At 40.1% G+C, this 26,878-nt stretch overlaps 2 protein-coding genes across 2 annotated transcripts; one reads left to right on the forward strand and one right to left on the reverse strand.

Annotated features, from left to right (window-relative positions):
• Positions 1-3,625: 3,625 nt before the first annotated feature.
• On the forward strand, positions 3,626-20,512 carry GCFC2 (GC-rich sequence DNA-binding factor 2). The gene is made up of 19 exons (XM_041480839.1): positions 3,626-3,870; positions 4,383-4,413; positions 4,703-4,810; positions 6,255-6,416; positions 6,920-7,138; positions 8,095-8,174; positions 9,087-9,202; positions 10,930-11,116; positions 11,585-11,708; positions 12,939-13,017; positions 14,224-14,336; positions 15,089-15,288; positions 15,682-15,832; positions 16,106-16,227; positions 17,332-17,408; positions 17,583-17,649; positions 18,375-18,521; positions 18,856-18,980; positions 19,192-20,512. The coding sequence occupies exons 1-19, from the start codon at positions 3,652-3,654 to the stop codon at positions 19,304-19,306; spliced, it is 2,442 nt and encodes an 813-aa protein (XP_041336773.1). The 5' UTR covers positions 3,626-3,651; the 3' UTR covers positions 19,307-20,512.
• A 136-nt stretch (positions 20,513-20,648) lies between these two features.
• MRPL19 (mitochondrial ribosomal protein L19) lies at positions 20,649-25,558 on the reverse strand. The gene is made up of 6 exons (XM_041480925.1): positions 25,486-25,558; positions 25,174-25,285; positions 23,371-23,489; positions 22,691-22,825; positions 21,756-21,937; positions 20,649-20,991 (listed from the first exon to the last, which is right to left on the reverse strand). Exons 1-6 carry the CDS (start codon positions 25,541-25,543, stop codon positions 20,776-20,778), a joined length of 822 nt encoding a protein of 273 aa, XP_041336859.1. The 5' UTR covers positions 25,544-25,558; the 3' UTR covers positions 20,649-20,775.
• Between the last annotated feature and the right edge of the window lie 1,320 nt (positions 25,559-26,878).

Here is a 26,878-nt window from a genome sequence, read left to right on the forward strand (position 1 = left end):
AGAGAAAGCAGCTTTCCAGACAGGCCAGCCCGTGTTGTGAAGGGAGGCAGTGCTGGCTCATGAAGACTGAATTATTGCAAATAAAACTTTGCCAAGTGCTGAGCAGACACAAGGGTTTTACTTGCTATGCCTAGCTGCAGTGCAGGCGGGCAGAAACGCTCAAGCACACAGGAATTTCACAAGTGCCAAGTGCTGACAATAGCAGAGTAATGGGGTTAAGCCAGGTTATTTGTTGCAATTTTACAATCCTTATGCCACAACTAGTAAATAACACTTCGGTAAGACAGAGTTGCAGGTTCATTTCAGACACATTTGTTTCTCTGCACTCAAGTTTTGATGAAGCCAAGAAGCCACTCTGATCCCAATATGCTGGGATCCCTACTGCATCTGCTACAAATGTGAGGTTTTTTCCCCAAATATTTCACTTTTATGTGCTAAAAACCTGTTATTTCATACATACTGTTGGGTTCTGAGGACCAGTACTACTTTTGAGTAGTGTACCTCTTGTGTACCGAATTTTGTGAGGTTCTCTGGATTACGCGTTGCTTTTAAGGGATGAATAACATAAATATTGTGGAAAATTAGAAATAAATCTTCTTAGATTTCAGAATGTTTTGTGAGTTGCTGTGAAAACGAAATTTTTTCAGATTCACGGATTTCTGGAAAGACGCAGGCATGCTATCAAACAAGTACATACTATGATAAAGATAGGCAAAACAGTGTAAACAGTAAAGTGAGTTTATGATTAACAACATCATTAATAAAAGCAGGGATTCATTGAAAGGGCAAGGAGATCACTGTGGTTTTAAGGTGGCTTATGGAAGTCTAGACAAAAGCTCTGTGTTGATGGGACACAGAAATTTCCCCTGACTGTGGCTCTTGCTTGCCTGGTGTAACGCTGAGTTTGAGGTGCTGCTGCCCCCATCTGCCTGACATCCTGCTGGACTTTCCCATTAAAAATGGAAGCAAAGGCAAATTCTTCCACCAGATGCAAGTAATAAGGTTGTGCTGTACTTCAAATCAGTGGCAGAGTTGTTGCATTCAGGGGGTTAGATGTAATTTGTAGTCTTTCCCCAAAACAGAATTGACCTCTTAGGTTTATGAGTTTTTTGCAGTTGAAAGTTGTTTTTGACCAGAGGTAAGTCTGTCAGAGCAAGTCACTTTGTAACTCAAATTGACATTAAAGTTTAACAGAGTTCAAGCCAGAGCTGAAATCAATGGAGTGTGAAAAGAGATCACACTATCGGCCATTAATGCTTCACTTGAATTTTCATGCAAGGTTTGTCTTGCTTTTATCCTGCTTCTTGCTTTGGAAAGGGAAATCTATAACAATTTGCAGATCTACTTCACTGATCTACTCCAAGTCTTTCTGAAAATTCATTTCCCAGAGGAGTTTTGGCTGCAGAGTTGCTAAAACACTTAAGAACAAAAGATTCTAATATTTGTCACCAATAAATCCTCACCTGTCTGTTAAGTTTAACCTTCATGGCTAAACAGTTTAAGGCAAAATTATCCTTTTGTTCTGTGTCAGCAGTGTCAGGAAAAGGGCTTTTACTGCCTAACAAGATAAATCCATTTGCACTTGGCATTGGCAGTCCTTCCAAGAAATACTGTGCTGTTGCTGAGGCTGAATTTGCTTTTCCTCTTCTGAGCTGGGGTCATCACGGATTGGATGCCACTGCCTAGATCAGTATCTTGGCACTTAGTGAACATATTAACTGGAGTGACAGCTGCAAACATGGCAGTTTCAACCTGCTGGAAAGACAAAGAGTACAAGGGTTGTGTCCCCTCCTTCTGCCATGCTGAAGTCCTGGCCCATTTTTTCTTACAAGGAGCCAGCTCGGTCCTGCCTGAGTGGTGCTCACTAGACTGATAGGATTTAAAGTCAGATTCAAAAAAACCACTTAAATACAGAGACACAGCCAGGCAAAGAAGGTCTGTCATTATTATAAAGATGTTAAAGGTTCCTGATAAAACTCCCATCTTTGCTTGGCATGATGATCAGTCCTGGAGTGGTAAATGAGAAACAGGAAACTTATGGGCATTATTCCAGGTAAATCTATATCTGCAAACTTGCTTTGCCCAGGTTGGCAATGGAACAACTCAATACACCTGTGCATCCCCAGACTATTCTTGACTTCACCCTTCAGTCAGAGAAACTACCCAGGGAAAGTCCATATTAATTCCACAGCAATAAGGCAGTTTTGAATCAGAGCCTGCAATAAGTCAATTTAAACACAAAGCCATGGACAGGTTTAATTTCAGCATTTCCATAAGTACTTATTTTTCCACCAGACCCTCATCCTTTTTCAGTGCAGAAAATGAATAATGCTGCAAGGTGAATTGTGCTTCCTGAATTGTTAAAGTTTTTATAATCTTCCTTATTCACTAAGTAGCCTTGGGTTTTATTTAATAATCATTTAAAAGCAGTGCTGAATAGAAATATATTTTAGTTGATTTTCTCTTGGGTTTTTATGTTATTCTTACTGTAACTGGTGCTTCACAAATGCAGCTTTTTCTTCACAAGATTCCTGAGGCAAGTTAATATTAGTATCCTCATCTTACAGATGAAGAACAGAAAGGTGGAGCAATTTGAGCACGAACATTTCAAACATTTGCTATTCTTGGATGCTTTTCTTGGGACACAAAGGCTTACTTGAAGGACTTGCTCTGCCTGGTTTCATGGTTTCATTTGGAGTGGGATGCACTTTCTTTCCACAGAGCAAATCACACACAGCTCAAGTCAGCACAGCAGAAATCAAAGGCTGGTACAAGCTACAGTGCAACTCCTCTCCAAGCAAACCAATTTGTCACCACTTGTCACATTCCCACCTTCCTTCTGTTCCCAGCCATATGTTCCCCTCCCCTTCCACCAGCACTGGCACCTGCCTGGCTCCTTCTGTGAGCTCAGCCTGAGGAAAGGGAAAAAAAAATGTGTGATTACTTTTTGACAACAAGCTACAGAGTCAGTTTTACATTTATAATAATGATATATGATATCATATATCATATAATGCTTGTGTTGGAGGGACCTTAAAGATCATCTAATTCCAACACCCCTTCCATAGGCAGGACACCTTCCACTAGACAGGTTGCTCAGAGCTCCCTCCAACCTGGCCTTAAAAGTGTATTTATTTGTTTTTAGTGTGTGGTACTACTAATTCTAAATCAGCTATTTTATTTATGTGTAGTTAGGCATTAGCAATTGAATTTCAAATTATTCATTTACTAATACACAGTAATCACAAAAGTTTATAAATATTCATTAGTAGTTATTGCCACATAACTGAAATACAACTTTTGCAGATTGAAATAATATATTATCATATATTATTTATAAATGATATTTTATAATGTCAGAACTCCATAAGCTTTCGATGGTACTGCGGAGGAGGGGGAGCACCCACCCAGCACGGCAGCCCTGCACTGAGGGGCTCACTTTGTCAAAGAAGTTACATTTTTAGGCATCAGTGAATCACCACAAAACGCCTTTTAGGTTTTTTACACCTTTCCCTTTTGCCCCTCCATCCCTCCCAAGCTCCCGCCCACCCGCGGGCGGGGCGCGCCGGGGTCGCCGCGCGTGCGCACCGGGCCGCACCTTGGGCCCGCGGCGGGCCCCGACAGCGATTCCGGGAGCGATTCCCGGCAGCGATGTTCCGCCGTCCTCCGCGCAACTTCCGCGGCCGGCGGCGCGCAGCCTCCAGCGGCAGCAGTGAGGGCGAGCCGGAGCCGCAGCCGGAGCCGCAGCCGGAGCCGGCCGCAGCCCCGTCCCCGGACTCCGGCGCCAGCTCGCCCTCGGAGCGGGAAGCGGAGCCCCCGGAGGCCGAGGGCGATCCCGGCGCGGAGGGGCCGCTGCCCTCGGAGGAGCCGGCGCGAAACTAAAACACAGTAAGTTCCACCTCAGCATGAGGAAGAACTTTTTTACATCAAGGGTGGCAGAGCACTGGAACAGCTGCCGAGGGTGGGCATGGAGTCTCCCTCTCTGGAGACATTCCAAACCCACCTGGACACATTCCTGTCTCACCTGTTCCAGGTGGTCCTGCCCTGGCAGGGGGGTTGGCCAAGGTGATATCCAGAGGTCCCTTTCAACCCTGACAATTCTGTGATTCTGTGAAAAGTACTTTGGCAATTATTTACGTCCACGTTCTTTCAGCTGGAAAGCATCTGAAATCTTAGAACTGGAGAAAACCAGAGAGAACAAGTACTGTGTGGTTCTGTGACTGAAGAAGCTTATGATGAACAAGCTTAAATGAATGAAAGTTGAATGTTTAACTGACCCTTCTGGGCTGTTACTCTTGTGGCGGATGAGAAGACATAGCTGCCTTGGTGGGGACAAACTACAGAGAGACCCTGCATTTCAGCAGTGCAGTGTTGCTGTGTAGAGAAGGCTGAGATGCAGTTTTTACCTAAGAGGTGATCAATCATGAGTGATAAACATTGTAATGTTTATAATTAATTGAGCCAGAACTGAAAGACTGGACGTAGCCCTTTGTGCCATGGCCTTGTTGACATGTTGGTGTTTGGTCATAGGTTGGACTTGATCTCAGAGGTCCTTTCCAACCTAATTGATTCTGTGATTCAGAAGTTGTGCTGTGCACACGTAGAGTTTACCTGCACTTTTGTATGCAGTACATTCATATATATGTGTGTACATTGTTGGCTTTATGAATGTTACTCAGAGTCACTTTGTTTTATCTGGTAGGTGAAGAGTTTTTTAAAGTTAAAAAGCCATCCTTCAACGAAGTAACCTTTAGAATTAAAAAGAAGGAAAGCTTACTGCCTTCACAGACAGAAGCTGAAGAAAGCAAAAGTAAGTACTTTTTTAGTTAAATATTTTATGAAAAAAGTGAAGAGTGATGTAAAAATACTGCTGTTACATGTTTTTTGCTTGCTAATTGAACCCAGAATTATACTTGCAATGCTAGTTTACAGGTTTATAATTGTAATGTATTTGTGCTGAAATGATTTTCAGTTTGACCTTGGTGAAAGATTATGAGAACTTGGAGGTTGTTCTTGAGAAAACCTGATTATGCAGAACCATGTACTACATCAAAGTTAACAAAGTTTTGCTAAGTTTATACCTAAGCATCATATCTTTCAAACTATGGGCCAGGTATCCACTGCTTACTGCTGTCAGATTGCAATTTGATCTGGGTATTGGCATTGAGGGAAAATGTGAGCTAGCATTTTGTCTGATGAAACTTAATGTAAGGATTTTTAAATTACATGCTCTTACAGCATTTAAATGTTTTAACTGAATTCAGTCAATAGCCTTGAGTATTCTGGTAGTATCCCTAGTTCCATTGAAATACAGTCAGTTGCCCAGAGAGGCTGGGCTCCCCATCCCTGGAAGTGTTCAAGGCCAAGGTGGATGGGGCTGTGAGCACCTGGTCTAGTGGAAGATGTCCCTGCCCATGGCAGGGGAATTGGAACTAGATGATCTTTAAGGTGCCTTCCAACCCAAACCATTCTGTGGTAAGTTTACTATTGGAATATTTGGAGTTTGTGTGTTTTAGAAACAAATGCATCTAAAAGTTCTCTTTATGTATTCCCCTTTTGACACCTCTGTCAATTCACAGATATACCATATTTGCTAATGTTAGATAAAAGTAAATTACATTGAGATTGGGCAATAATTCCCTTTGAGGCTGTGATTCAGCTGAGATAGTGAATTTTCTTAGTAGCTTCTTATAAAAGCATATCATATTCATGTAAAAGGTGGTACATTTTGGTGTTCAGTAATCTTATGATTTACTGAAAGTGTAGTGGCAGATGAAGAGAAATCAATGTTTTTAAAGAATTTAATAATAACTGGAGATCGATATAAATGTTTAGAGTTTAACTAAGAGCTCCCTCATTGATAATGCTTTAAAAAAAGTGCTTTCTAAATGCAGTGTTTCAAGTCAAGAATCCAAATATGCTGTGAGCAATCAGAATATTAATTAGTTGTTATCTGACAGCTGATCTCATTGCTTTTGTGCATGTAAATACACTCTGTGTCTCAGAAGGACTCGTAGTCTTTCTATGGGAAGCATCATCAAAGATGCTTTTATTCAGTACAAGAATTGGCTTGGAAGTGACTGTCTTGGAATGTTACAGTTTGGCATGTTTTGGTGAGCACAGGTGGAGATAGACAAGTGATCAGTCTTTGCTACAGCAAGGTGTAAATAATTTCTGGTAACCAGTTAAGGCACATCATATTCCAGCAGCTGAAACTGAAATAATGGATTGTACTTTTTTCCCTTATAATGAAGAAATCTGTCAGTTGGAGCCTGGAGTTGGCAACACCAAAGATACTTGTAAAGAGGATGAGGACAATGAGGATGAAACTTATTCTTCACTGAATGAAGATTACAACAGCTCAGACTCTGAAAATGAATCCAGCTCTCCACAGAGGAGGAAGGATTTATCACCAGGTTAGTTCCCTGGCTTTTTTTTTTTTTTTCAAGAAAGCTATTTTAGAACATTTTGTGTTTGAAGTACATGACAAGTTAGGTGAGATGAGTTCCACCCAGCTTAAACCACCTAAGGTATGGGCATCTGTTTATCCTGAGTGAGGGCTACCCTCTTGTAAGAATAGTAGTTCCCCCACATTTTCAGTTGAAAACATTTGTTGTCTTTCTGTGCTAATTTTGGGAATGGAGCAGAAATTGTAAGCACTGGTTATAGAAGAAAGACAGCAGAAAATTGCTCTTTAGTGATGCACACTAAAATAAAATGAGGTGAAAATAAAATCTCACTTTGAGGCTGAGAGCCACTTTTTAATCTCCTTATAGTCTACATGGCAACCATTGTAGAAAACCATCTTGTGTTCTGTATCCAGAGTTGTACAGTGGTGCTGAACAGTTGTGGTGGTTGGCATTAGATACAGAGTGTTGCTTTTAGTCTTTTCCTTAGATTTTCTCTCTCTTTGATGCAGGCAATATCCCCAGTGCAGCTCACGTTGAGGCTGCTCGGAGGAAGCGTCACTTAGCCAGGACAGAGGCTGATTATCTTGCCCTGGATGTTTCAAACAGTCCTCAGGTCCCTCAGAGAAGAGGAAGCAGTGATTTGGACAGTGAAGATGAGTCTGAAACAAAGAATCTTGAGTTTGCTCCTAAAATGAGAACTCTTAGGCAGAGGATGACTGAAGACATGGGTGAGTTTGTGGTGTTTCTCCCAGAGGCTTTGTTTTAGTCTCTGAAGCCATGGGGGACTTGTCCAGTAAGGAGTGAGGCTTTGCTCCTCAGGGCTCTTGGAAAAAGGCTGTGCACTTTTGGTACTTGAGGTTTATTTATTTGGGTCATAAACCTGGTTTAGGTCTCACTTGTGGTGGTGCAGGATACTTTGAGAAATGTTTACAAAATTATTTTTGGCCTTGTTGACTACAAAAAAGAGTCTTGTAAGAGGCACATTTACTGTGAATAAAGTTACTGTAAGTCCTGCCTCCTGCTTCTAGTCTGGTCTTCTAAGTGCTCTTCCTACACTGACATTACAAATTCAAAAAATGAAAAACAAACAAACCATCATTCCAGCCCTTCAGAAGTAAACAAACATACTGCATGCAAAACATAACTGGCTTTTCCATTGTTTTTATTCCCTTGGAGCTGCTTATAGTGTTTATGAAGCACAGGTTTACTTAAATATATAAATAAGGGCTATAAGGAATGCATATCTATGAGCAGAATCTGCCATTCAAATTAATGCTGACGAGATGTTTTTGTATCTGTAGTTGATTGTATGTTCTGGAATGCTCAAGGGTTTGTTGGGTGTCATGTCTTGGTCTATACTTATACTCTGGTTTACATGTATTATGCATGTAAACTTTGTTTTGAGAAATAAAACCAAGGTGTTTGTGTGCCTCCTACTGCATCAGTAGTTGTCTGAGAAACAGTTGGGGAAATCAATGCTAGTGTGACTCCTACAAATCCCAGTAGCCTTTTCCAAGCCTTCCTTGCCTTTCAGTTTTGCAGTCCTCCATCTGCAGGTTTTTCATCTGCTTTTTTGTGTGTATCACTTCTCAGTATTGGCTGGGAGACCTATTGTTGCTTTAGATGGAGGGTAAAAAATAAAGGGTGTAAATAAACATCTAATAACAGTTGTTTTACCTTCCAGTGTCTCTGGGTGATGCATCAAGTGACGATGAAGCCAAGTGGGAAGAACAGCAAATAAAGAAAGCTGTTAAACTCTCTCAGGTGACACATGCTTTCCTAACCATTGGAAGTTGCTTTTTGCTTATAGGCAAGAGAGCTTGCCTGGACTATTGTTGTATCTCTGTCCTTCCCTCTCATTAGGGAAGATTTTAGGAAGTTATTCCCTAATTCTTCAGGGAAAGATGATTAGAAATATGGGAAGATAATGAAAATCTGTCTGGCTGTTGAGAAGCAGGGTGGTGATTTCAGCCCCAAAGGCAGATACCTGTTGTGATAAGAGATCACAAGAAGCAGAGAAGAAAATTCTGAGCTCTGATTTTTTTGCTGCTGTGCAAGGGATGTTGAGAGCAAGACTATGCAAATAATACAAATGTTGCAAAGCAAAAACTATTATTTTATTCTGCTAAATTTCTGTTGAGTGGCAATCTGAGAGCTCTCTTCACAGTTCAGCAGAATGCTGTCTTTTTCTCAGTAAGTATTTGGCAAAAACAAACTATATTCTGATGTGCTGGAAGTTTTGGTACTGGCTTGGATCACTTGCTCTGGATCAGACTTAGGAGTATCTGAATAACCAGTATTCATTGAAGTCAGAATTGACAATTGTAGAAATTTTTCCAATTTGGGGAGTAGAGGAATGAGAGAAAGTTACATCTTTCTGAGTCTGGTGTTCAAATCCAGTATGATCTTAGGTCCTCATACTCCACTTGCTTATGGAAAAGTTAATTCTGCTCGTCAGGAAACAGCAGCAATTTATAGCCATAGACCTTGTTAGTTATAGATTTAATGCTTGAATTGATTGGGTTGAATTGATTGGTATAGATTTTTTTGTGATTGAAATATGTATCTTTGTATCTGATGTCTAGTATTCAAATGATATGTCTTGTTGATCTGTAGAGTTGCAAAGGGAGAAATTGTGTAAATGGTGTATTAAAAATTGACACTCAATTTTTGTAGGAAATCTGTGATGATGCTTCTGTGCGTAAATATCAGCCAACCAAACCCAAATTTGATATCTCTGTTTCTCTACCACCTGTGAATTTGGAAATTGTGAAGAAGAGACTGACTGAAAGGTAACTCCTAAACTTACTAGTTGTCTGAGTTTTTGTCACAGAATTAGGCAATAGCTTTGAAGCCTTACTCTTTTTTTCCAGAGTGTTGAGCTTTATTTGGGTTGTTACCAAGAGTAATGGTGTCTAATGGAGTACTACAGATTTTTTACTTTATGTGGCAATGCTTTGTTTCAGGGGAGTGTTTGGACTTTCCAAGAGTTTCTGTCAACTGGAACTTTAGAAAATAAATTAATTTATTTGGCAGCAGCTTTTTATGGTTATTGGAAGTTCTAGGCAGAAGCCTTGGCTTGATGTTACGTTTGTCCAGCAAGCAGAACTTCATTGTGGGCAGGTGGAGCTGGCGCTCCCAATCCTTCTTCTTATACTACTTCTTCTGGTAGTTCTTATACCAGCTGAAAAAATAGCTCAGTATTTCCTAAAGCAGCCCAACTTCTCTAGAGCCTGTTCAGAACATGCCTGGATCTTTTTCTCTAGTTGTCTGCCAGGCTGTGACTTCTCTTGAGCAGCTCAGCTGCTGAGTGGGCAGCTGAAGTGGACATGGGAACCTCCTAGAGGGTGTGTGGGAAGGACAGCTGGGGTCAGGCACCCAAGGTAAGCCATCCCCTGTCATCCCTCCCAGCACTGGGAAGCAGCTGTTCAGATAAGTTTAGACAAGTAACTTAATACAAGCGAGACATAAATTGTGCTGTGAACTTGCACCAAGCTCTCTCTGTTTGCACAGACCATCACTGCTGCATTTGTTTAGAGAAGTGAAACTAAATTGGACTAAATATTTTAGTGGAATTGTATGCTTTCTTAGCTTTAATCACCTGAAGGGATGAAGCAGGAATTTATGTACAGAATCAAATAAGAAAACATAAGAATACAAATGTCAAGAGTGGGAAATTTGTCTGGGAAACAGCAGGAAGGGGAGGGGGAACCTGTTTGGTGTAGGTACAAACCTGATTTGTTTGTAGATGTTTTTAATATGTTAAGTGCTGAAATAAATTAATATTTTTTTTCTTTTTAATTTGTAGCACAGTAGAGCACAATAGCTTAGTTAATCTATTTTCTTTGGGAACTGTTCAGTTCAGGGAGGTGAAATAAATTCTGGTCTGTGCCTTGATTCTGTTACAGACCTGCTCAAACTGAGCAAACACTTGGGATATGTAAGGAGGGAAGGGGTAAAAAAGAGAGGAAGTAGAGTTGTAGTAAATGTGAATTTTTGTGTGCTATCTGTCTACTAGAGACAGCTGTAGACAGAAGTTTTTGGTGTTTATCATTCAACAGTAAGAGTTGTGAGTTTTGTATTTAATAGTGAGCACATTGTGAATGCTACAGGTATTTCTATCCATGCAACTTTTATTAACTGGTATGGACATGCTGATGTGAGCTGTAGTTTTTACCAGATTACATTGGGTAGAATCTATTTAATAATGTGATACCATGTAATTTTAGTTTTTATGTTTTTGGGAAGTGTGGTGTATTGAGGAGTCCAGGTAAAATACCTGGGGTGCTTTCAATACCAGCACCATATAAATGATGTTTGGGTTGCCAAAGCATCATGTTTGTCCCTGCCCTGTAAATGTTGGCATGAGTAAATCTTTCAGTGCTGCTCAGGTCAAATGCAAGTGCTATTGTTAGCACAAGCAAGGATTTTGTATGTGATTATAACGGGAGAAATGTTTCAGAGTGCATCAGCTGTTAAGTTGGCAATAGTTCTGATTGTCTGGGTTTCTCTCTTTCAGGATAACATCCTTACAGGATGTGCACCGTGCCCACCAGAGAGAGTATGAAAAATATATGGAGGATATTGAGAGCTCAAAGATGTCTGTCCAGGAGCTGGAGAAGTCTTCAGATGCAGCTCTGAATTACAAATTCTACAGGACCATGAAAACATACGTAGAAAACTTGATAAACTGTTTGAATGAAAAAGTATGTATATTTTCCTTTATTTTTTTAAGATTATAAAGGTGTGTTCTGTCAGTGAAAGATGAGAGATACCACCCAGTTAAAAATCAGTTCTATCAGAATAAAATCTAATTTAAATTTAATTTTGTGTCACTTTGCAGTTGTGAATTTCTTCAGGTAACTCTAAAGAGAAGAAATGTTAGTGAATACTTTTTCTTCAATGGCTAGTGCCTCAAAAGCAAACTGCAATAAAACAAGGGACACCAGTGGTGTCCTGGTGAGCCCTTTTGTATGAAGTCTTAGTCCTTGTAACTGGCATGTAGTTTGTGTTTTCAGCCTTAAAAACTCCCATGACCAGGAACTTACTCGTCAATCTATGATACTTCTGTTCCATTTTCACAACTATACAAGAAACCCATGGAAATTTGTTTTTGTTCATTCTTGTGAGCTTTAAATCAATTGAAAGCCTGATTGGTGTTTGCTGTATTGCAGCTGAAGGACATTAATGAACTGGAATGGGCTGTGCATGCCCTTCTTCAGCAACGAGCCGTGAGAGTATCGAAGCGAAGGCAAGAGGAGCTGAAAAATGAATCTGCTTATATTCAGCATCTGACAAGTTAGTACAAAGTCCAGATTTTGAGCAGAAATACAGTTCATTTTTGCGTTAAGATTTTAATTTTCACTTTTGATCTCCTTTTCCCTTCCCGTTGCCAGTAGGCATGTTCTACTGTACCTCATTTGAAACTCTTACCTCAGTAATGCTCATGATTCTCTTTTTCTCTGGCTTAATTTCTCTGAATATGACATGACCTTGTCAATTTTTAATTGTTCAATTTCCCATCAGTATTTAAAAAGAAAAATGGGAGTCAGTTTTCCAGTAGGTCTCAAGTTGGAGAAAGCTTGCTTATTATTGAATTCTGTGAATATCTGAAAAAGCTGAGTGTGTAATTGGCCACATCACTTTTACCTGAGGGTGTCTGTAAGGCTGTGTGTGCCCAGATTGGAGATTTCAAACCAGGAGGTGACACCCATCTGGCAGAGCACGAAGAGAGAAGCTACTGTGTGTAAGGGTTTTATCTAAAAGAAAACTGTTTCAGTCACTGTGGGAAAAATTAGTACAGTTTTCTCAGCTCGTATTTTCTTTCCTCACCAAGGTATTGTTTATATGCTGTGTGAATCTCTAGCTGCTGCTATTTAAAAAACCCAAACAAACCAGACCTCCAAAACCAAACCCTTTAAAACTGTTCAGGCAAAGCTGAGAGCAATCTGCTTGGAGCTGCTGGGAACAGATGGAGGGCAGATGCACTGGATCCTGGTAAATACTAAATCATATGGGTTCAGTCTTCTCACTTGATGGGATAAATTGCAGATGAGAGAAAGTAGCAGCCTGGATGGTTTTGTAATATGGGGTGGTAAACTGACAGCAGGTGTAAGGAGAAAAGGGGAATGCCATAGTAAGAGTTGCTATTAAAATGATTTTACCTCCAGCTCATTACAAATGAGACTGCACTTGCATGTTTAGCAGCACATAGCATTGTTTTTTATGTTCCTAGTTGTATTTAATATAGTGCAAAGGCTGTTTTTTCTTACATGATAGTACTTCAGTAGTCATACACCCTTTCTCTTTGGCATATTTTGCACATCTGCCAGTTATTAGGGCTACAAGGAATTCACTCTGACTTACTCTGGATAGAGTTTTGATTAGGTTTGTTCTTTTGTTGGCTATTTCCCAAATTTTAAAAAAACCTAACAAAACAATAGAAGGAGATTCTTTGTTTCCTGTTTGAAAATAAAACAGGAACTTTAAAAACATACCACTTTATTTTTGGCTGTTTCTGTCTTATAGGTGGGAATGACAAGCCAGTGAAAAGCAAATTGGAAAGTGATGAGAAGACACAGGTTCTGGAAATGTGTGAGCATCGAAGGTAACTCTTATATAGAGGTGCACTTAACTCTGATAAATGTGCTGTGCACTGACTTCCTGTCATTCCTGCAGTCATGAATGTAAACCTGTAGGATTACTAAATGAGACTACACTAAAAATATTTCAGTATTTGCTTTCCAAAACTGGAAGGACATGGAAGCCATCTATGCATTAATGTAATTCTCTTCATTTTGATTTGAACTTGAATGCTAATAGAGCTGGATATAAACTAAAAAGTCTTAAGTGAGGCAAAACTATGAGGGGAGCTTTTTTCTTCCTATTTTAATTAATAACATTATTAACTTTTACAGAAATACATTTTTGTATTATGTATAAATAGCCAAATTAGGCAGAATTGTTTTTGCTGGAGAGGTGGTGGTGTGTGAAGCAAATCAACCTCTAGCCCCAGGTCTGCTATCAGTGTAGGTGAGACAGATGCTACATTTTGGATGTTACAGTGTTCAGAGATTGGTACCAACTTTTTTTTTCATATTATTGGGAGCTTTGAAAGTTTTATAGTTGCAGTGGTACCTCAAGTCATAACTACACTTTGAAGCAGTAAATTTTACTGGATGGAAAGTGGTATTATAATAATAACAGCTTTCTCTCAAAACAGTTAACTTTTAATGCTAGTTGATATGAATAACTGTTTAAAAGTATTTATGCAATATCACTTGCATATCATTTATCATTTTCCTGTAGTAGAAATTCAAGCCATTGATTTTGCAGCCTGTTTCTCTTGATGCCACAGCAATAGTTTTTAGAACCCCACTGGCACATGGGTACTATCACCTTTTCCCTGTAGGTTGTTGAGCAAGATCCAGGACTGGCAGGACAGTCTGAGAGCTCAGTAAATACACACTGAACTGTCAGACAGGATCCAGTTCAACACCAGATGCTCAGGTGGGATGAGTTGTTAGCCTCATCAGTGGTGATGAGGTGAAGGGAAGGTTATTGGATGGCTCATGGAGGAGGTCAGAGATGTTGCTGTAAGATCTTGGATGTCCGTTCCCAAATCCCGTCCTTTTTCCACAGTTCAGGAGTTCTTTTGGTTCTGTAGTCACTGTCACTCCCCCATTGCCTCTCCTTAGGCTGTTGTTCTCATGACTTGTTTTAAGTACATTTTCTGAAGTTGGATTATTTTCTTTAAGCTTTCTCCTGCACACACAGGAGAGGATAACTCATCTGAGTTCATTCCAAAATGCAGGGCTTGCAGGCGGCAGGCGAGGGAGCAGTCAGGAGAAGGAGATCACCACGAGGGCCTGTCGAGTGATGAGGAGCTGACTCCCACAGAGGTGGAAGAGTTCCAGAAGAGCAAAGGTTGGTGACAGTCCTAATGTGATGTCCTAAAACAAGATCTCTTGTTGATATTTCTTCAATGATTTTCTTAAGGAAAAGTAGAGGAATACTTCCTTTGAGTTCCATGCTTTTTTTTGCACACTGTAGAAAAAAAAAATGCACCCAGGCAGTTCTGACTAATGACTTGGGAGGAATGAATGAATGGTTGTAGATTTCTTGTGGTGTCAGTTATGTGGTGGCAGCACTATACATGGCTTTTTAAACTAGAGGTTAGCTCTATCAAATTATGCCAAAGCTGATCTGGCAGTACTCAGTGCAGTGCTGCAACATTTTTTGTACAGTCAATTTATTTCCTGAAGCTGTAGTGTGAATTAAAGGTTGTTTACACTGGTTTAATTATCTTGAGTGAATGGATGAAGAGGAGGAGGGAAAGGTATAATAACTTTTCTTAAGATAACAGCAGAAGGGTTTCCATGCCTGAAATGTTATCGTTCTGGAACAAAGTTTGAAATACAGTGGTTCTATGAATCTGTGAAAAAGATCCTGAACAAACTTGCCTTTTCTTGGTGTTCTGACACTATTTTTCTCTAAAGCTGGGTTTTTGTGGGAGCTGTTTTTAAACCATTTCAATGTCAGGTGTGTCAAAGATAAATAACAAATGCAATTCTCATAAGAATATCTCTTTATGTGCTATAGATGCATAAACCCTTCAGCTTATGCCTCAATAAGTTCTGTGATTGTTTCTTTTTATTCCCAATGAATATTATCCATAGATAACGTTTTAGAGGATAGTAGGAAAATCTTTGAAGATGTACATGCAGATTTTTGTGACATCAGAAAAATCCTGTTGAAATTCCAGGAATGGAAAGAGAAGTTTCCCGACTCTTACTGTGATGCTTACATCAGTTTCTGCCTGCCTAAGCTATTAAACCCGTTGATCAGAGTTCAGTTAATAAGTTGGAATCCTCTTGAGGTGGGTGCATCAGCTGACATTTTTGTTAAAAATTGTGCATTTGTGCATGATGAATTAATATGAATTTTTTTTTCTATACATAGCACAGTGCATTAGAAATTAAAAAAGCTACTGTGTTGTCTCAAAAACTGAAGCATGTTGTGGAATATTCTTAATTTTCCCTTCTCCTTTTATCTCCAGTCCCTTTTGCCACACCTCCTGTAAAAACAGTTCTCCTGGGTTCTTTGAAGACACTTGAAGAATCCCACCCATTAAATTGTGGCTTTAAATCTAGTTTTGCTGTTTTGGCCCATTCAGTGATGAGGGTGGAGCTGAAATTAAGTAGGAACTTGGACAGAGCTTTTCTCTTAATGCTGACCAGCTGAACAACTAACAGGAGTCATCTTTCAGCAGAATTTTACAGAGTTGGAAGAGATGCCCTGGTTCAGAGCTATAGAAGAATTCAGTGATGCAGAAAATGTATCTGAATCAAAAAGAGATGATGATCATGATAAAGAAGTTTTGCCTCGAGTGATTGAAAAAACTGTTCTTCCCAAAATTACAGGTATGATAAGAATGTATTGAAAATGTTCACTGCAGCTATGCAATCAAACCTTAAATAAAAATGATAATATCAAATAATGTTGGTGATACCACAGTGCTCCAAGATGTAATGATTGTATAGTTCCACAGAGTGGGGCTGAGGTGGCCTCTTCAAAATTATTGTGAGAGGCTGAGCTTTTTATATGTTTACTTCTGTTAGATTGTAATGGCTTGGAAGTAGGGCAGATAAGTAACTTGCATATTATGAATGAAATAAATTCCTATTTTTTTTCAGCATTTGTGAAGAGTGTGTGGGATCCTTTATCTACTTCACAGACAAAGAACCTTGTACAGCTTTGCAATAACATCTTTGGAAAACAAATCTTTTCCAAAAATGAGTCCAGCCGAGCAAGAGAGGTAAAAGCTGTGGTACCAAGAAAAGAGAACTTCACCCACTGTGTGTTCTTTGTTCTCAGTGCCCATAGGAGCACACACAATTCTCCTGAACCTGTTTGGTTCTGATTACTTCTCTGATTCTCTCCTTATTGAAGATGATGAGGCAGAAATTAGCTACTGTTAGTAGAAAAATTCTGCCTGTATCTATCCAAAATCTATTTGTAGATCTAATCTTCCTTCACTGCAATAACAATGATTTGCATTTAATTATATTTCCAAATTTGAGCTTTATGTCCTAGTAATGCTTCCATGGTGTATCCCTTAAGCTTTTATTTATAAAATAGGCCTAGAATTTTAAAACTTGAGAATCCCCAAAGGTTGGTTAATTGTTGAGGAGGAAAACTACTATGAATCCTAGCAATCCTTTAATAATTACTTTTATATACACAGTCAATCTAGGAAGCCCTTCTTAGCCTGATTCTGGGTTTATTCTGATGTAAATCAGGAAGTTTATCTAGTGAAAATGGGATGGATTAAATGGTGAAATGGGATGGATGTTTGGGCCCTGAATATGAAAATAAATATTTTAAAGAAAATGTTTATGCCCTCCAAAGTTTGCTGTTTTGAAACTATTTCTTAAAGTCAAGTGATACAACTGATCTTAGCAAGAACTTATAATAAGTAAATAGGCTTAAAAAAAGGTAGGTGGCAATCTGTGGCACCTGAAAACATGTTGCTCAAAAATACATATTATCCTAGCTATGGTGATTGTTTTTTACATAGAATTTAACATCTTTTAGTGGAGATCCCCTATGTATAACTTGCTTTTATTTTAATCTGTTCAGTTTTCTTGCTGCCTTGCAGATTAGTGTGCAAAAAAAGGCCTCACCTAAGGATATAGCTTAGGGATATAGCACAACTCTTTAGGCTAAGCCTGTAGATAATTACAGCTGTGATTTGTCTGCTGTTTCTATTTTTTATTCAGGGTCTCAATGTGTGTTTTATACAAATGGCAGCTGCACTTATGTCTAAGATATCAGACCTCTGGATGAACTAAATACTTTGAGGTTGTTACAAACATGAAGTCTTTCTTCTGAGGACACATTAATAATTTTTTTTTAATAGGATTTGATGAACACGGTTGTCCTAAGAATGAAGAAGTCTGTAGAGGAAGATGTCTTTATTCCTCTGTATCCTAAAAGGTAAGCTAACCCTCTGACTCTCTTCAGTTTGTATTTTTTTAGTTCCTCTACCTTTCTTCCCTACAGATGTAGATGAAATACTGTAGACATCCATGAGAGATCAGATGTCTGTTTATCTTCTTTTAAAACCAACAAAACAAAATCTTTATTTTAACTTTTTCTTCCCATGACCAGCACTGTGGAAGACAAGTCATCACTACGTTCAAAATTTCAAGAAAGACGGTTTTGGTCAGCTGTTAAGGTAGAGAAGATGGATTTGTTCTGTTTGTCCTCTCTGAAATTCATTTCACTGGAAACATTAACATCACAGACCATATTTCTGTTTGTCCTCTCTGAAATTCATTTCACTGGAAACATTAACATCACAGACCATATTTCAGTTTTCCTGCTTTGCATGTTGGCTATCCTCCTCCTTGACTCAGAGCAGGCTAATTTTCAGGAAACTTAACCTCAAGGTATTTTACCTTCACAAACACAGCCTGACACCACATTCAAAAACGACAGTTGTAAGGATTTATAGAGGCAACAGAAAAAACCCTCAGTGCCTAATAATACTCATATGAACTACAAAAAAATCTTTGAGGGACTGTGTGTAGTCTTGTCCTGAGCAGTTGATGTAACTTCTTCACTTCTGTCTTTTCTTCTCTGAGTTCGCTTAGTTGCCTTCTGTACTTAGCAAATTGTTAAACCCTCTGGAAGGGAAAAATGTTCTTCCCACCCTTGGGAGGTCATGTATACACATATACATAAGTATAGATGCACTTGTAAAATTAATTAGGTTATTTACTCTATGCAGTTATTAGGGCTAACTGACCAGAAGTTTGAAGAGTGTAAATCCTGGAGTTTGAGGACTTGCATTGGATGCACATATTACCTTCCTAGGTTTTTCTTTTATGAAACTTGTAACAGTTTTAGCACACTTACAGCTAGCAGCTCTACAGTTTCTTTGTTTCTTCATTACTGCAGCTGCTCTCCAATGTTGTTCTTTGGGATGGGATTGTCCAGGAAGACAAGGTCCGTGATCTGGGACTGAGCAAGTTGCTGAATCGTTACCTTCTCCTGAACATCCTAAACACGCCACTAGGGCCGGACAATATCGAAAAGTGTAATAAGGTAAAAGATGGAAGAGGGGGTATGCTCAAAGCCTTTAGTTTTTCATGAAGAGGGGTCAAAACTGATGATGGAATATTTAAAAAAAAAGAAAATGTAAACATTTAAAATTTGATTTTAATTTTTTCTTTTAACAGCCTTGCTGCATAAGAGGATTTTAGAGAAAATACTGGTCTGTAGGTTCTTAAGCATAACTACTTGGAGAGATAATGAATGTTGGTTTGAAGGAAAAAGCAGAGTAAAAATGACTGAACCTGCAGAAGGTTCCTGTCAGAAATGATGTGACTTGGTTATATTGGAATGCTTGTTAAACTTTTTCCAAATATTGTGTAAACAGGTGGTTGCATGCCTCCCAGAAAGATGGTTCCAGGATCTCAAGGGTGGATCAACTCTCCCTGAATTACTGAACTTCAGCCAGCACTTGCTGCAGTGTGCCCGTGTGCTACACAAGGACAACCACAGGTAATGGATGAGGCTGTCCTTGAGATTCAAGTGCTTCCCCAAATACTTTATGTTGAAATTTTTAAAAATTCCTTAAATACCATAAATGTGATACTTTAAAGTATGCTCATGTTATGTATATGTATATATATCAAAACGAACAAAAATTATAGTTTAGACATGTCAATAAAAGTGCTGCTAGATTTTTGTAATTTTTTTTATTCTTAAATAGTGATGAAACAAAAGAAGTTCTTCTCCTGCTGGTGAAAATTGGAGCTTTGCACATTGTAGAAGACTTCATTGAAGAGCATAAGCTTGAACACCTTAAAGCAATGATTGGGAAATAGAAACCTTTGAAGGAATGCTTACATTACTGAAACAAGCCTGGTATTCACATTAAACCAGTTCTAATATGCAATTTAATTAGTGAATCCTGCCTACTCAGAGGAAGTGGTAATCACTATCTTGGTGTTAAATACATGAGGTGTTTTTTCAAAATGTCCTTTTTTGACATCTACTCCTAGATTAGGGAATATTTAGAAGTTGCAGTTGTCAAAGCAATGGTTCAGGCATTCTGAAATGTGTGGCAGTGTTTTACTGCTGTATCCTTCTTGGAAGGAATCCTGCAAACAGAAAGTGCCTGTGAACTTCATCACTGCTAGCCAGTAGACAACTTGACAGGTTATTTTCAGTATTAATTGCCAAATACCATTCAGACTCAGCAGTCACTGAGCTCTTCTGACTTGTGGTCCACAGTGATTTTTGGCAGTGTTATTGTTAAGCCATTCCTAGTGAAAAGGATTCATGATGCCCCTGATACAGAAACAAGGGGGGTCAGTGTGCAGGTAAGGAATCAGGATTTTCATCACAGACATTGTGATGATGAGAAGAACAGAACAACTTCAGTTACTTTCTAGTAACTGGAGTTCTAGAAATCTCCCTTTGCTTCCCAGTAAGTTCTACAAAACTTTACTTCTTCATATTCTTATTAAGATATTATTTCTAATGTTTTGTAATTTTGTATATTTGCAATAAATATTGTTACAGAATAACAGGGATGTTTCATTGTAAAAACTGTAATGCATCACAGAATCTATATGTTTGTGACTATTTCTCCAAAATCTTCTGGGAATAGAATTTAACTCTTGTAGACTTAATCCTTATGCTTTCTTTTTATATTTTTTGTAAATTAAAAATATATTTTTGTAAAATATTTTAATTGTAAATAGGTTCAATCAGTATTACAGACAAAAGATTAAAAATAATTTTTTTAAAAAATAAAATATTTTACTGTGGTAATGACTCTTACAGCTCAATTCTTTAATGTGTGACAGAATGTTATTAATATATATGAAAAAATAGCCCCTCCAGCTCCACTAACTTACAGCAGCATCAGGATTTCTAATAATCAGTTTAGCTCTGCTGTTTTTCCTCTTAGAATGCCAACAAAAATGCCAACTGCTGATCAGCAATCACCACAAGCTCATGATCTCATTGCTTTTCTCTTGTTCTGCTTTGCCTCATCCCAGCTTGTCTCTAGCACCAGCCTTGTGCTATGACAAAAATGTAATTGATGTTCTGTCACAATTTAGCTCTGTAGATGTTTGTTTCTGGAAGAAAGATTCCTTGTAATGACTTGTAGGCATTGAGAGGACAGTGGACACTTGAGCCACAGAAATCTGTTCATGCTGAAATTTGGAAAGATTAACTTTATTGTTACTTTGCCCTTGTATATACAAAACTTGACAACTGATCATCCATACAGTAAACTAAAAATATTAATTTTCTCAGGAATTCTAGACTGCAAAAAACATTATTATTTTTCAAGTTCTTCACTCAGTTCTTTCCGAATCTTTTCCTCTATTTTTGAAGTATCATATTCTCTCAGCATGTCAAACTCCAGCCATGGCTGGCTCCACTTCTGTGCTGCTTGCATTTTATGTTCTGGTAGCTCAAACTTGATTCCTTTTATATTGTATTTGGGTCTTTCCCACCGTTTTGACCATGGTTTAGGTTTCATTCGTACCTGCACCTAGAGTGAAAGATTAAAAAATTTTTAAAAACCCAAAACAATAAAAAGGTATTAAGGAATTAGATTTTTGATTCTGATCTTAGCAAAAAGTGACAATGGCTGCTGTAACAAGAGGAAAGTAAGAGAAAACTGACCAATCTGTCAGTGTGTTGTTTAGTAACTACTATGATACTATAATTGTTATTGTAGTATCTTGTAAAACTTTTTAATTAACTCTGTGTTGATTTATCACAGAGTTCTTAATTGAAACATAAATTGAAGCTAACTCATCTTTTGTAGTTTTGCTCCTTATTAAGAAAAAAATAAAAGCACGAGAAGAAAAGGGAGGAATGATACTGAATTTCTACACAACACTCTGGCAGGGTCGGATGGTTTCTGGATCTTCCCTGAGATGCAGATTTCAGGTGACTCTTCCATCTTTCTTACCTTGTTTCCTGACTCCAACCACTCCTGAATCAGTAACTACATTAACAATAACATTCCTGTAAGAAAAGCTTTCCCTTCTGCACAGCTCTGCAGAGGAATGTGAAGACTGTTCCTCTTTGCATGTCTTCAAAATGAACTCCAGAGGATGGTAGGTGTTTACATTCTCACCATTCTTTCACTATAGAAATGGCACAAAGACTCGCCTCATTTTATCTACTTTTGTCACCCTGGTAACTGATACAGCAAAGAGCTGCTCCAGCCTGCCAGGATAACAGTCATAAATGGAAGCTGTAAATAGTCCTGTGCTTTCCCTCTGAAACAGGGGGAGTGTCTCCTACCTTGTTCACAGGAATTTCCTCGTGCTCCATACGAGGCACAGGTTTCATATTGACATCGAAAGTGCTGTACTCGGGGAGGGCATCCCGCAGGTACATCAGGTTCTCATCCAGCCTCTTCTCCAGCTTCAGCACCTCGATCGCCTGGATTCGAGGACTGTACAGTTCATAACAGATTTCAACCCCTTAGAGACAGAAAGCCTGGTTTAATGAACCAAATTCAGGAGAAATACCAACACCCAAGCAGCATTACTTCAGTTACACATTCCTGTATCATTGCAAAGTGCTTTTTAGTCCTCCGAGCACTACAGTGCTGTGTGCACTTGTGATTGTATTCATGCACTGTGCACATTTCTTTGTAAATCAAATCTTGGAAGTCATTCTGTATAAGAGACTTCAATGGCTCGCATTTAAGGAAGATGAGCTTGGATTTTAAACTTTTATTTCCTTTTGGTTACAATGGCTGTTAATTATGCATCTCAGTGTAGGTGTAGTGTGTGTGAAGAAACACTCACCCCTTTCATATTTGCCCTCAGAACTCCACTACTTGCACTGCCCTGATTTTGTCATAACCCAGAATATGAACCTGTGATAAAACTCTTCTAACCTGCTGCTTATTAAAACAGTTCACACCTACAACCCCAGTTCATGGAAACAGTGTTCAAACTGGGCAGGTGTTTACATGGCAGTAGACAGCCCAGGCTCAGACACAAGCACAACCATCACAATGTCTAAAAATTACTGTGCAGTACCATGCCTTCAAGTACAGAGCACATCAGCATTTCTGGGTACACAGTTTTAAACTTGCACAGTACTCTAACAGGCAGACTCACACTTTCATTTCAATCTGCTGTTTTCTCCCCACAGACTAAATTTCTACAACATAACACATATTTTGCTGAACATTTGCAGCATAATTACCACAGCTGAAGCCCCACCTTGGTCTTCTATGACATTCCGAAGGACAAAGGTAGCGCCGAGTCCTTTGCCTCCCCTCTGAATGCAGATCCCAACAAACCGGCTGGATTTGTCACTGGCGAGGGGATTCGCAGTCGTCACGGCGAGAATGCTGCCTGCCAGAAAAATGGATTCAAATCCCAAATCAAATTCAAGCTGTCCCAGTTAATGTGTGCCAAAATGTGGGAAGAATCAGGCAAAGTGCATATATTCAGGTGCTTTTTGAAAATACTTTTCCTTCCCATCAAAACTGCCAGAAACAGAAAAAACTGCTACCATGACATGAATTAATATAGGTCAAAGTGATACTGCAGGTTAACTGCAAACTTTCTTCACCTTTATTTTTCTGCTCTTCCCTGTCCAAATTGAATACAATTAATCTAATGTATTTTTTTTCTTTAGCTCTACTGGTAAACCATATGCTCAAGTGCCAGGATTGAAAAATACCCACATAAGGAACACATGAGGATTACTCTTTTAATGAATCAGGATGTAAATGTGACATTAAAATACAAAGTATTACATATAGAAACAATCCTAGTTGGTCAAACACACCTGAGACTTTATGTTTTATGCTATTCTACATATGATCACACTTTCTAACACCCCACACAATGTAAAATACTGCCAGAATTATGGAAGTTTTAGTGCTGACACTGACCAACATAGAATTCTGGGATGTTGAACACTTTTCTTCTCTGTATCATATCCTTCCTTTCTATGTAGTATTTAAGAGGATCTTTTCTCCCTCTGGGAGGTATGAACTCAGGGCTCAGGAACCTGCAAGAAAAGCCAAACTTTTAGAAGTATGAAACAAAAGCATTTGCATAAAAAGTATGAGACAATTCCAAGTATTTAGCCTAAGAATTACCAGCTGTTGCCTTTTCAGAGGTATGAACTGCAGTCTGTGAGGTCACCAATTTTATTTAATTATTGGTTTATGTTATCTAAAAGGAATTTTTGTGGGATTTTGATATTGGTTTTGGGCTTTTATGTGGCTTTTTTGTTGTTTTGTTTTTTTTTTTTTTCCTTGTTGTTCTTTTAAACAGATTTTTTTCCCAAACCAGTAATACATGTTGGTCTCAGAGGAGCTGACTGAAAGAAGCCAGTTCAATTAGTGCTGTCACAGCTTAAAAACAGGTTATTTCATGGTTTAATTGTAATCCCCATTACTATTTGTTAACCTTAATAACAGATATGGAATAATCTATTACATTTTTCACAAATTGATTCTACAGGACACACCACATAAATGTCCTTTTGTGTTATGGAAGCTTAAATAGACTGGTAAAACAATGATTTTTGCTACAAAAAAATTAAACCATGCCAAAGAATTTCCCCATGGCCTGGACCTCAGTTATTGACTGCTGAGCTGAGTGCATACTTCCTGACATGGACTGGCTTGAGCTGAGAACCATTTCCAACAGATATTTGGATGTGCTCACTCAGGTTTGGATGGCAAGACCACCTGCCCTCAGAGCAGATGGATGAAGGTGAACTCAATTCAATTGTACACATGCATCTTAAAAGTCCTGGATCTGGCCAGGAGTGAAGTGCCCAACAGAGAGGAGGACAAATGCAAATCTGCCCTACAAACTTTATGGGGCTGTGGGGGCAGCAGAATTCTGGCTGGTGCTGCTGCTCACACACAGCCCCACAGGCAGCAAACAACACCAAACCTACTCGTGATCTCCAAAGCGAGGTTTTTGGAGGGGCAGATGAACAGTACAGTGCCACCACTCTTCTTTCAGACACAGCACTGCAGTTTGAACCACTGGGTCATTAAAAGCAGTGCAAATTTGGTTTAAAACCCAGGGAGGTTGTGGATGGCCCAGTTCTGGAAATGTTCATGAACAGGCTGGGTGGGACTTGGAGCAAGCTGCTCTAGTGGGAGATGGAATGAGATGATCTTTAGCTCCCTTGCAACCCAAACCATTCTGTGATCCCATGAAATGGAATTCCATGAAACGGGTTGAGGTGACATTAGCTCCCTTCCAACCCAAACCATTCTGTGATTCCATGAAATGGGTTGAGGTGACACCAAAAACACCCAGAATGAGACATCTCATGAAGGCTACCAGAGACATCAGGTCCATATCACAAGCAGTGATGCACAACCAGCCTTGAGGGCAAAGGCAGACACAGGACCTGTGTCCCTGTCACAAAGAGATGCCTTTAACAGGCATAATCTCCCACATTATCCCCAAATTTGCAACAGTATTTACTGCTTTACTTCCCCCCCCCCCACGTTTCATTCCTTTCAGAAACTCCAGAAACAGTATTTTAAAGTGTTTTGAACGTATTCCAACACAAGCAGTCTTTGCTACACTTTTACAAACTGTGTTGGGGTTTCTTTTGTTGTCTAGCAATGCCCCGACTCTTTCAGTGGCGCTCCCACAGCGAGCAGCCCGAGCCCGGGCAGGCGAGGCTCCACCAGCCCAGGCGGGCCGTGGGGCACCCTCACCTGCTCTTCTCCTTCTGCGTCTTCCTGTCGATAATGACAGGCTTCGGAGGCGGCTGGAATTTCGGTGGCTTTCCATCGCTGCTCACTCGACACCCCGACAAAGAAAAACACCCTGTAAAATACAAAACAACGTTTGAAACACCCGTGATTTCAAGTCTAGCCTCTCCCCACCAAGGCAGGGCATGGCACCACAACCCGCCCGCCAGGCCAGGAGCCTCCTCCCCTCCGCTCTGTGGGCCAGGGAGGGCAGGAGGAGGGCGCGGGGCAGGGGGGAGGCTCGGGGGTGAGGGTGAGGGCCAGGGCGGTGCTCACGGCCGGGCAGGGCGATGGCAGCGCCCCGCGGCACCAGCCTCCCACAGGCGGCCGCCATGGCGGCTGCAGCGCGGCCGCTACGGCGAGCGCGGGGGGACAAAGCGCGAGGGGACGGAGCGCGGAGGCGGTGCCGCCTCACGGGGCGGTGCTGAACTGGAACAGGTTTGGGTCGATACTGAGAAGGAATTCCTCGCTGTGAGGGTGGGACGGGTTTGGGTCGGATACTGGGAAGGAATTCCTCGCTGTGAGGGGGGCGAGGCGCTGGAACGGAGTGCCCGGAGAAGCTGTGGGGTTCCCATCCCTGGAAGTGTTCCAGGCCGGGTTGGATGGGGCTGGTTTAGTGGGAGGTGTCCCTGCCCCAGGGCAGGGGCTGGAAGGGATGTTAAAGACCCTCCCAAGCCAACCCGTTTTGTAATTTAAGGATGAAGAGAAACAAAGGGGCCCCTTTCACCTCCATCCCCAGGGCCATTTCGGGTGTGGCAGGAGGACCGCGGCCCCAGAGCGGGGGAGAGGGGCCGGTGCTGTCCCCGGGATGCGGAGCCGGAGCTCCCAGTGCATCCCCGGGATCATCACGGCACAGCGCTGGCACACTGGTAGGAGCTCCTTGGACATCACAGGGATCCACCAGAGGTTATGAATTCTGGCTTTGCCACGTGAAAATGGTGCTGTGTTTTCCAGAAACACACTTCTGTGTGTCTTCGTGATAAAAACACTCAACTAAAAATTTTTTTCGAAGCCACTGTCCATAATTCAGATATCCCGCAGTACCAGTGCTTTTCACCAAGATTAGTTTAGAAATTATTATATGTAAGTACTGTTGAGGTACATTTAATATATTTGTATCAGTCAGGTTTCCTTGGCCATCAGTCTGGATTCAATTAGTGCCTACAGAGGCAGGAGGAAGGTGAATTCTAAATGCAGGTCTATAAATAACATGCCACTGTTTAAACTTTGCAGAGATTCACTTCTAAATATCCCTGACCTCCCTGACTAATTAGATCCATCACGTTGCCTGTGATGCTCCCCCAGCCCCTTTTATTGGTTGCAGGTGACTGCACAACCCCCCATATTAACAGGAGTAATTTTCTGCTTTGTGATCTGGTGCTTGGTTCCTTAACTGTGCTTCAGTAGACCATAAGGTGTGCAGAAGACAAGTCACAGGTTTCTGTCATCTGCTGGTTAACAGCGAGTTAATCAGCAGGACATGGATGGGACAGAAGAGGGCACTCTGACCCTTAAAATACAAAACAATCTCCACCAGTACTGAGCACACCAGTCCTTCTCAAGTTTAATCTTTTATGTTCTTATCCCTTATGTGAGCACTTTAAAAAGGCAGAATAATAATTTTCAGGGGGTGAGGAATATCATGTAGGGGTAATTCCAATAACTTAAT

The sequence above is a fragment of the Pyrgilauda ruficollis genome, unplaced genomic scaffold (assembly GCF_017590135.1).
Source record: "Pyrgilauda ruficollis isolate IOZ18807 unplaced genomic scaffold, ASM1759013v1 scaffold54, whole genome shotgun sequence".
Classification (NCBI taxonomy): Eukaryota; Metazoa; Chordata; class Aves; order Passeriformes; family Passeridae; genus Pyrgilauda; species Pyrgilauda ruficollis.

What these genes read in the sequence shown, in the direction of transcription:
- GCFC2 (XM_041480839.1), top strand. Translation starts at nt 3,652, where the DNA reads ATGTTCCGCCGTCCTCCGCGCAACTTCCGCGGCCGGCGGCGCGCAGCC. An exon ending in GAGGAAGGATTTATCACCAG is followed by an intron (nt 6,417 to 6,919) that starts GTTAGTTCCCTG and finishes TCTTTGATGCAG; the next exon opens with GCAATATCCCCAGTGCAGCT. An exon ending in AAGAAGAGACTGACTGAAAG is followed by an intron (nt 9,203 to 10,929) that starts GTAACTCCTAAA and finishes TCTCTCTTTCAG; the next exon opens with GATAACATCCTTACAGGATG.
- MRPL19 (XM_041480925.1), bottom strand. Translation starts at nt 25,543, where the DNA reads ATGGCGGCCGCCTGTGGGAGGCTGGTGCCGCGGGGCGCTGCCATCGCC. An exon ending in ACGCAGAAGGAGAAGAGCAG is followed by an intron (nt 23,490 to 25,173) that starts GTGAGGGTGCCC and finishes CTTTTCTTGCAG; the next exon opens with GTTCCTGAGCCCTGAGTTCA. An exon ending in GAATGTCATAGAAGACCAAG is followed by an intron (nt 21,938 to 22,690) that starts GTGGGGCTTCAG and finishes TCTGTCTCTAAG; the next exon opens with GGGTTGAAATCTGTTATGAA.